Genomic DNA, 7,159 nt, shown 5'->3' on the forward strand with positions numbered 1-7,159 from the left:
CCCCCGCCCCGCCCAGCGCCTTCCCCCGCCCCGCCCCCGGCCCCGCCCAGCGCCTTCCCCCTGCCCCGCCCCCCGGCCCCGCCCAGCGCCTTCCCCCTGCCCCGCCCCCGGCCCCGCCCAGCGCCTTCCCCCTGCCCGCCCCGGCCCCGCCAGCGCCTTCCCCTGCCCCGCCCCGCCGCCGGCGCCTTCCCACGGCCCCGCCCCCGGCCCCGCCCAGCGCCTTCCCCCTGCCCCGCCCCCGGCCCCGCCCGGCGCCTTCCCCCGGCCCCGCCCCCGGCCCCGCCCAGCGCCTTCCCCCGGCCCCGCCCCCCGGCCCCGCCCAGCGCCTTCCCCCCGACCCGCCCCCCGCCCCGCCCAGCGCCTTCCCCCTGCCCCGGCCCCGCCAGCGCCTTCCCCCTGCCCCGCCCCCGGCCCCGCCCAGCGCCTTCCCCCCCCGCCCCCCGGCCCCGCCCAGCGCCTTCCCCCCGCCCCGCCCCCGGCCCCGCCCAGCGCCTTCCCCCCGCCCCGCCCCCCGGCCCCGCCCAGCACCTTCCCCCCGCCCCGCCCCCCGGCCCCCGCCCAGCGCCTTCCCCCTGCCCCGCCCTCCGGCCCCGCCCAGCGCCTTCCCCCCCGCCCCGCCCCCCGGCCCCGCCCAGCGCCTTCCCCCCGCCCCGCCCCCCGGCCCCGCCCAGCGCCTTCCCCCTGCCCCGCCCCCGGCCCCGCCCAGCGCCTTCCCCCGCCCCGCCCCCCGGCCCCGCCCAGCGCCTTCCCCCTGCCCCGCCCCCCGGCCCCGCCCAGCGCCTTCCCCTGCCCCGCCCTCCGGCCCCGCCCAGCGCCTTCCCCCCGCCCCGCCCCCTGGCCCCGCCCAGCGCCTTCCCCCGCCCCGCCCCCCCGGCCCCGCCCAGCGCCTTCCCCCCCGCCCGCCCCCCGGCCCCGCCCAGCGCCTTCCCCCCGCCCCACCCTCCGGCCCGCCCAGCGCCTTCCCCCCGCCCCGCCCCCGCCCAGCGCCTTCCCCCCGCCCCGCCCCCGGCCCCGCCCAGCGCCTTCCCCCGGCCCCGCCCCCCGGCCCCGCGCGGAGCCCCGAGACCGCCCTCCTCGTCCCCAGGGCCGAGAGGGAGACCAAAGCCAAGATGGAGAAGATCGTGGAGATCCGGGACCTCACCACGCAGATCACGAACATCAAGAGGTGCGGGCAGGGGCCCCCGGCGGCGGCGGGCCCGTCTCCCCCACCAGGAGCTGGGCTTAGCACGGACACCTCCAGGACCCCAGACCTCCAGGGCTGGCGGAGAAGCGGAGGGAGCCTCAGAGGTCACCGCAGGGCGCTCGGCCTCGGAGACGCCAGGCCCGTCCAGGGCAGATGGGGCGGGCCTATGGGTGCCCGAGGGCCGGGTCTCCGGGCCGCAGTGCCGCCCACCCCCGTCGGGCAGCCGCTCTTCTCTGGCTCCGGGGCCAGGCTGGGCCCGCGGGAGCTCACGGCGGAGGCGCCCTGTCTTCCTTCCCCTCCCTGGGTGCAGCGAGATCTCCAAATTTGAAGATGCGCTGCGGTGCTGCAAACTCTACAAGGAATTCCTGCACAAGCTGTCGCCCCCAGAGTGGCTGGAGGAGCAGGAGAGGAGGCAGCAGGCTCTCAAAAAGGCCAAGGACGTGGTGGCGGTCCCCAAGCCCAGCTCGTCCATAATAGAGGACAGAGGTAGTGCGAAAAGAAGGGGTCTCCCGGGTGGGCTCTGGGGGGGGGAGGACGGCGACCCTGGGCGCGGACCCCAGGCCGCTTCCTGCAGCCCCGGGGCTCAGCCCAAGCCCTTGCAGAGAAACCCGGCTCTCCGCTCGAGCCCAGGGCTTGGCCCCGCTGAGGCCCCTGGGCGCCTTCCTTTCTTTCCTCTAGGGATAGGACCAAGAAGCAAGAGCAAGACTCCTCCCCTGTGGTCCAAAGGTACGTGGGTGGGCAGCGCTGGAGGGGCCCCGCAGCCCAGCACAGGGCGCGTGCAAGCCCCTGCCTGCTTGGGCAGAGTCTCAGGCGTCAAGAAGTCTGTCAAGCTCGTGCGGCTGGAGCCAGCTGTGTCCAGCAGCACCAGTTTCCAGCAGAGCATCCATCCCAGTCAGCACAGCGATATCAAAGTGTGAGCAGCCTCAGGGCCGGGGGAGGGGGGCTGCGGGGGGTGGGGGGAGCCCGGCCCGGTAGGCAGCCACGGCCAACAGACCAGGATACCCCCAAAGGGGGTCCTCACGTTCCCAAGGGGCAGGCACACAGGAAGGGCTGGGGGGGGGGGGGAGCACCTTACTGTGCTCCGCAGGGAAGGAATGGTCAGAGGCAGGCAGGTGTCCAGCCAGGAATGAGTAGCTGCGGCTGGGTTCTAGGGTCCCGGGGCTGCCCCTGCGTGTCCGGCCATGGGTGGGAAGGCCAGGGCGGGAGGGCCAGGGCCAGAGAGGAATGCTGGCCCGGCAGGAGCAGAGGGAGGAGGAGGCGAGGGGGGCAGCGGGGGCTGTGAGCGTGCGGGCAGGTGGGGGGCTGGCTCAGGTCCTCCGGGGGCCCCCTGTGCGCTCACTCCCGCCGCCTCGCTGCAGGTCCAGCTCCACCCAGCCATTGCAGGAGAACACCGACAGCGACGTGGAGGTCTGTGGTCGGCCCGTCCTCCACTGCGCCACCACCCGCACCGTCCCGGGGCCGGCGTCTTCCCCTCAGCAATGCCTGTTGCCCCGGTCCCTGTGCCAGCCCCCCCCCGCGCCAGGCTGTGCCCACACCAGCCCAGACCCTCTAGTCACAGCCCCCCAGGAAACCCCTCCTGCCCCCTCGCCAGCTTCAGCTGGGCCCCGCCCCTGCCCACCCAGGCCAGCCCCGCCCCATGCCGGCGCTCCGCCCCACGTCAGGCCCCGCCCACCCAGGCCAGCCCCGCCCCACGCCGGCGCTCCGCCCCACGTCAGGCCCCGCCCACCCAGGCCAGCCCCGCCCCACGCCGGCGCCCCCGCCCCACGTCAGGCCCCGCCCACCCAGGCCAGCCCCGCCCCTCCCGCAGGACATGCAGCTGTACTTCACCGAGCCGCAGCAGCTCCTGGACGTCTTCACCAAGCTGGAGGAGCAGAACCTGTCTCTGATCCAGAACACGCAGGAGATGGAGGAGACCCTGGAAGAGCTGAACCTCACCCTGAAAACCACGGCAGATCCGCATGTAGGTTCCGAGCCCTAGGGTGCCCTTCCGCAGGAGGCCAGGGACCGGTCCCCTGGCTCACAGCAGGGCTCTCCGGCAGGCAGGCGGTGTACTTGCGACGGCAGCCAGGCCGGCCTGCCAGGAGAGCCCTCCCTGTCCGCCGGGGGGGGAGGTGCCGGGCAGCGGGGCCCAGCTCGAGGGAGGGCCGTCCAGGCAGGGCTGCCCACATGCTGGCCAGCCCCGGTAGGCCCTGGGGCAGACAGACCTGGAAGGCCGCAGCGGGACCCAGAGGAGGTTCTGGGGAGGGAAAGCTGCAGCTGCCCTCGTCCAGCCGGGCAGGGCCAGGCAGAGGCGGTGGCAGGCAGGGGCTCGTCCCGCGCTCTACGAGAGCCCACGACGGCTCTGGGGATCTGTCCAGGGTGTGGCCCCAGCCATCCAGCCCAGCCCCTCCACGGGGCTCCTCAAGCTGGTGCTGAGCGAGGCTGCTCTCGAGGACCGCCCTGCTTCCTAAAACCCGGGCACACACGCCTAGCCTGGCTGAGGCTCTGTCCTCACCAAGCCCACATCCGACAGCCACAGACACGACACACAGGGCCGCCCGCCACTTAGCCTACGGGAGCTGACAGGCGCTAGGACAAAGGTAAAGCGGGTGAGTGACACGAGAGGAGGCGGAAGTAGAGGAGAGGCAGCCGAGGGGGCCGGAGAGCCGTCTCCCGGGCCGCGGGCGGGCACCGCAGTGCTGCCGAAGCCAGGACGAGGTCTTGGCGGGACGAGGAGCGGGAAGCCCCGGCGAGCTGCCTTCTGCCTTCCCCACCCAGGGAGCAGGGAGGTCAAGCAGCTCAAGCAGTGGATCGCCACGAAGACGATGTCCATTACCAAGGAGGAGGACATGGCCGCGGAGCTGGAGCTCAGAGTCCGCGTCTTCCACTTTGGGGAGTATAGGGGAGATCAGCAGGTAGGCGGGTCCGGGCGCCACCCCCCGGGCCGGGGAGCCACGCCCGGACCCATGCCGGCCCCTGCCCCCTACGCGTCCAGGCCTTTGCGCTGGTCGCTTGCGCCCACACCCTGGGGCCAGCACCATGGCCCCGAGGCCCGGGAGAGGCCTGTCTTCAGGTCAGACGGGGAGGGGAGAGAATTCTGGGGGACCAGCAACTGGACAGCAGGACTGGCCAAGGGCCCAGAACATTCCCAGCCTGATAGCATGCCTAGGGTGCTGTCCCTGAGCCTCTCTGTGCTCAAGGCTAGCACTCTACCCCTTGAGCCACAGCACCACTTCTGGCTTTTTCTGTGTATGTGGTGCTGAGGAATCGAACCCAGGGCTTCCCGCATGCTAGACGAGCACTCTACCGCCAAGCCACATTCCTCCAAAACTAACTTTGGGTATTTATTTTTTGCAGTTTATTTTTCCAGGACCTTGTGTTTGCTAGGTAAACATCCTATCCCTTGAGCCATGTCGCTGGCTTTTTTTTTTTTTTTGCCAGTCCTGGGCTCGAACTCAGGGCCTGGGCTCTGTCCCTGAGCCTCTCTGTGCCCAAGGCCAGTGCTGTACCCTCCGAGTCATAGCACTACTTCCAGCTTGTGAAGCTTTAACTTAGAGCCTGGGCGCTGTCCCTCAGCTCTTCTGCTCAAGGCCAGTGCTCTACCACTTCAGGGCACAGCTCCACTTCTGGTTTCCTGATGGTTCGTTGGAGATAAGAGTCTCACAGACGTTCTTGCCCAGGCTGGGCTGCCTTTGAGCTACAGTGCTCAGATTTCAGCCTCCTGAATAGTTAGGATCACAGGCGTGAGCTATCGGTCCCTGGCCCAAACGCACACAGCTCTTGATTCATCCCAATACTGCTAGGACACGCGCCAGACTCCGGCCAGGCCAGGGCAGGGCAGGGCAGGGCAGGGCAGGCCAGGGCAGGGCAGGGCAGGGCAGGGCAGGGCAGGAGGGGAGGCCCTGGTGCCGCGGGGAGCCAGGGTCCAGGCCGCCCTGCTCACCAAGAAAGCTGGGGGAGGGAGGGCCGGGACAGGAGGCGAGCCTGGCGGCGGCGGCTGCAGCCATGAGTTCCGATACTCAGCGCGCCAGCAGGGCTGCCCCGTCCCGGGAGCTCGGGGCCCACAAGCCGAGGAGGGCAGGGCTCGGGCCCACGGCCACCGTCCCTCCCTCCCTCCCTCCCTCCCTCCCCGCAGGACAAGCTGCTGGACAGCCTGAACCACAAGGTGCTGGACGTGTACCGGAACTGCGTGGGCACGCAGCAGGAGGCCAGCCTGGGCACGGTGCAGATGCTCACGGTGGTGGAGCACCTGCTGGGTGAGCTGCTGGAGAACCTGGAGCGCGTGCCGCCCAGCAAGATCGAGCAGGCCGAGAAGATGAAGGAGAGGGAGCGCCGCCTGAGGTGAGGGTGGGCGGCCCCCACGGCCCCCACGGCCCCCCAGGACCCGGACCGGGGCTGGGGGCCGGAGCCGCGCCCGGGGCCCCAGGGGCGAAGCGCGGGGGCGGAGAAGGGAGCGTGGGCGAGGCCCCCGGGGGCGGAGAAGGGAGCGTGGGCGAGGCCCCCGGGGGCGGAGAAGGGAGCGTGGGCGAGGCCCCCGGGGGCGGAGAAGGGAGCGTGGGCGAGGCCCCCGGGGGCGGAGAAGGGAGCGTGCGCGAGGCCCCCGGGGGCGGAGAAGGGAGCGTGGGCGAGGCCCCCGGGAGGCTCGGCAGGCGCGCTCGGGGCGGGTGGGCACCCGCGGGCTGCTGGAACGCCGGGCGGGGTGGGGGGGGCGTTCCTGGTGCCCCCCTCTCCCCCCCGGCCAGGGCCTGGCTGGCCCTGCGTGGCCCCGGGGGTGAGGGCCTGGCGGGCCCTGCTTGGCCCCGGGGGTGAGGGCCTGGCTGGCCCTGCTTGGCCCCGGGGGTGAGGGGCCTGGCTGGCCCTGCGTGGCCCCGGGGGTGAGGGCCTGGCTGGCCCTGCGTGGCCCCGGGGGTGAGGGCCTGGCGGGCGGGCGTCTTGGCGGGTGGGGGGCGCGGTCCTCGCAGGCCCAGCTCTGCAGCTGCCTCCCGCCCGTCCCCAGGCTGCGGGAGGAGAAGGCCAGGCTGCAGAGGATGCTGCAGGAGGAGCGGCTGCAGCGGGCCCTGGCCCGGGCCCAGGCCCAGATCAAGAAGAAGGTGGGCAGGGGCCTGGGCTCCCTTGGGGGAGGGTCTTGGGGTCCCCCGGCCTGGGCCCTCGGGAGAGCTCTGCCGAGAGCATCACTGAGGCGGAGGGAGGCAGGGCTCCCGGCACGCTCTGCGCCCTGCCTGCAGTCTCCTGGGGACCCCCCTCCCCAGGACTCGCTCATCCGCTTGCCAGCCCAGCCGCTGGCCGGGGCGCTGTCGGGCGCTGTCCGGGGCGCTGTCGGGGCGCTGTCCTGGGCGCTGTCGGGGCGCTGTCCTGGGCGCTGTCGGGGCGCTGTCCTGGGCGCTGTCGGGGCGCTGTCCTGGGCGCTGTCGGGGCGCTGTCGGGGCGCTGTCCTGGGCGCTGTCGGGGCGCTGTCGGGGCGCTGTCGGGGCGCTGTCCGGGGCGCTGTCCTGGGCGCTGTCGGGGCGCTGTCGGGGTGCTGTCCCGGGCGCGGGCCCCCTCCCCCCTCCGCAGGGGGGCCCCCCGCTCACGGCGCCGCCCGCCTCGTCCGCAGAGGGGCCGGAAGCTGGTGTGCCGCTCGCAGCCGCCGGTGGAGCGGGTGAAGGAGGAGTCGGAGGACTCGCAGCAGGACAAGGACAAGGAGGAGCAGCTGTTCTTCTTCACTTAGCGCGGGGGCCCGCACGGGCGCGGTGAAGGCTCGGTGGGCGCGGCGGGGCGGGGGCCCGGGGGGCTGGGGGGGACCCCGGCGCGTGCTGGCTCGCGGTCCCTGGCGCACGCCCACTCTCACGTGAAATAAATGCTTGTGGCCTGGCGTCCCGTGGCCTGCCCGCGCCGTCCCCACGCCGTCCCCACACCGGGGCCTCGCCGGCCGCTCCCTCCCGCGGGACGGAAGCAGGGCGGGCGGGAAGGGGAGCAGGGCGGGCGGGAAGGGGGAGCAGGGCGGGCGGGAAGGGGGAG

At 73.5% G+C, this 7,159-nt stretch overlaps 1 protein-coding gene across 1 annotated transcript in view; it reads left to right on the forward strand.

Moving 5' to 3' along the window:
* The window catches only part of Cfap100 (cilia and flagella associated protein 100), a 9,776-nt gene extending 2,884 nt beyond the window's left edge, over positions 1-6,892 (forward strand). The window contains exons 3-11 of the mRNA XM_048354792.1: positions 1,085-1,165; positions 1,494-1,669; positions 1,862-2,096; positions 2,542-2,590; positions 2,991-3,154; positions 3,945-4,077; positions 5,298-5,503; positions 6,159-6,252; positions 6,756-6,892. Of these exons, the coding sequence (XP_048210749.1) occupies positions 1,085-1,165; positions 1,494-1,669; positions 1,862-2,096; positions 2,542-2,590; positions 2,991-3,154; positions 3,945-4,077; positions 5,298-5,503; positions 6,159-6,252; positions 6,756-6,869 (1,252 nt within the window). The 3' untranslated portion in view covers positions 6,870-6,892. The remainder of the gene's footprint in view (positions 1-1,084; positions 1,166-1,493; positions 1,670-1,861; positions 2,097-2,541; positions 2,591-2,990; positions 3,155-3,944; positions 4,078-5,297; positions 5,504-6,158; positions 6,253-6,755) is intronic.
* The last annotated feature ends 267 nt before the right edge of the window (positions 6,893-7,159 follow it).

The sequence above is a fragment of the Perognathus longimembris genome, chromosome 10 (assembly GCF_023159225.1).
Source record: "Perognathus longimembris pacificus isolate PPM17 chromosome 10, ASM2315922v1, whole genome shotgun sequence".
NCBI classification, from domain to species: domain Eukaryota; kingdom Metazoa; phylum Chordata; class Mammalia; order Rodentia; family Heteromyidae; genus Perognathus; species Perognathus longimembris.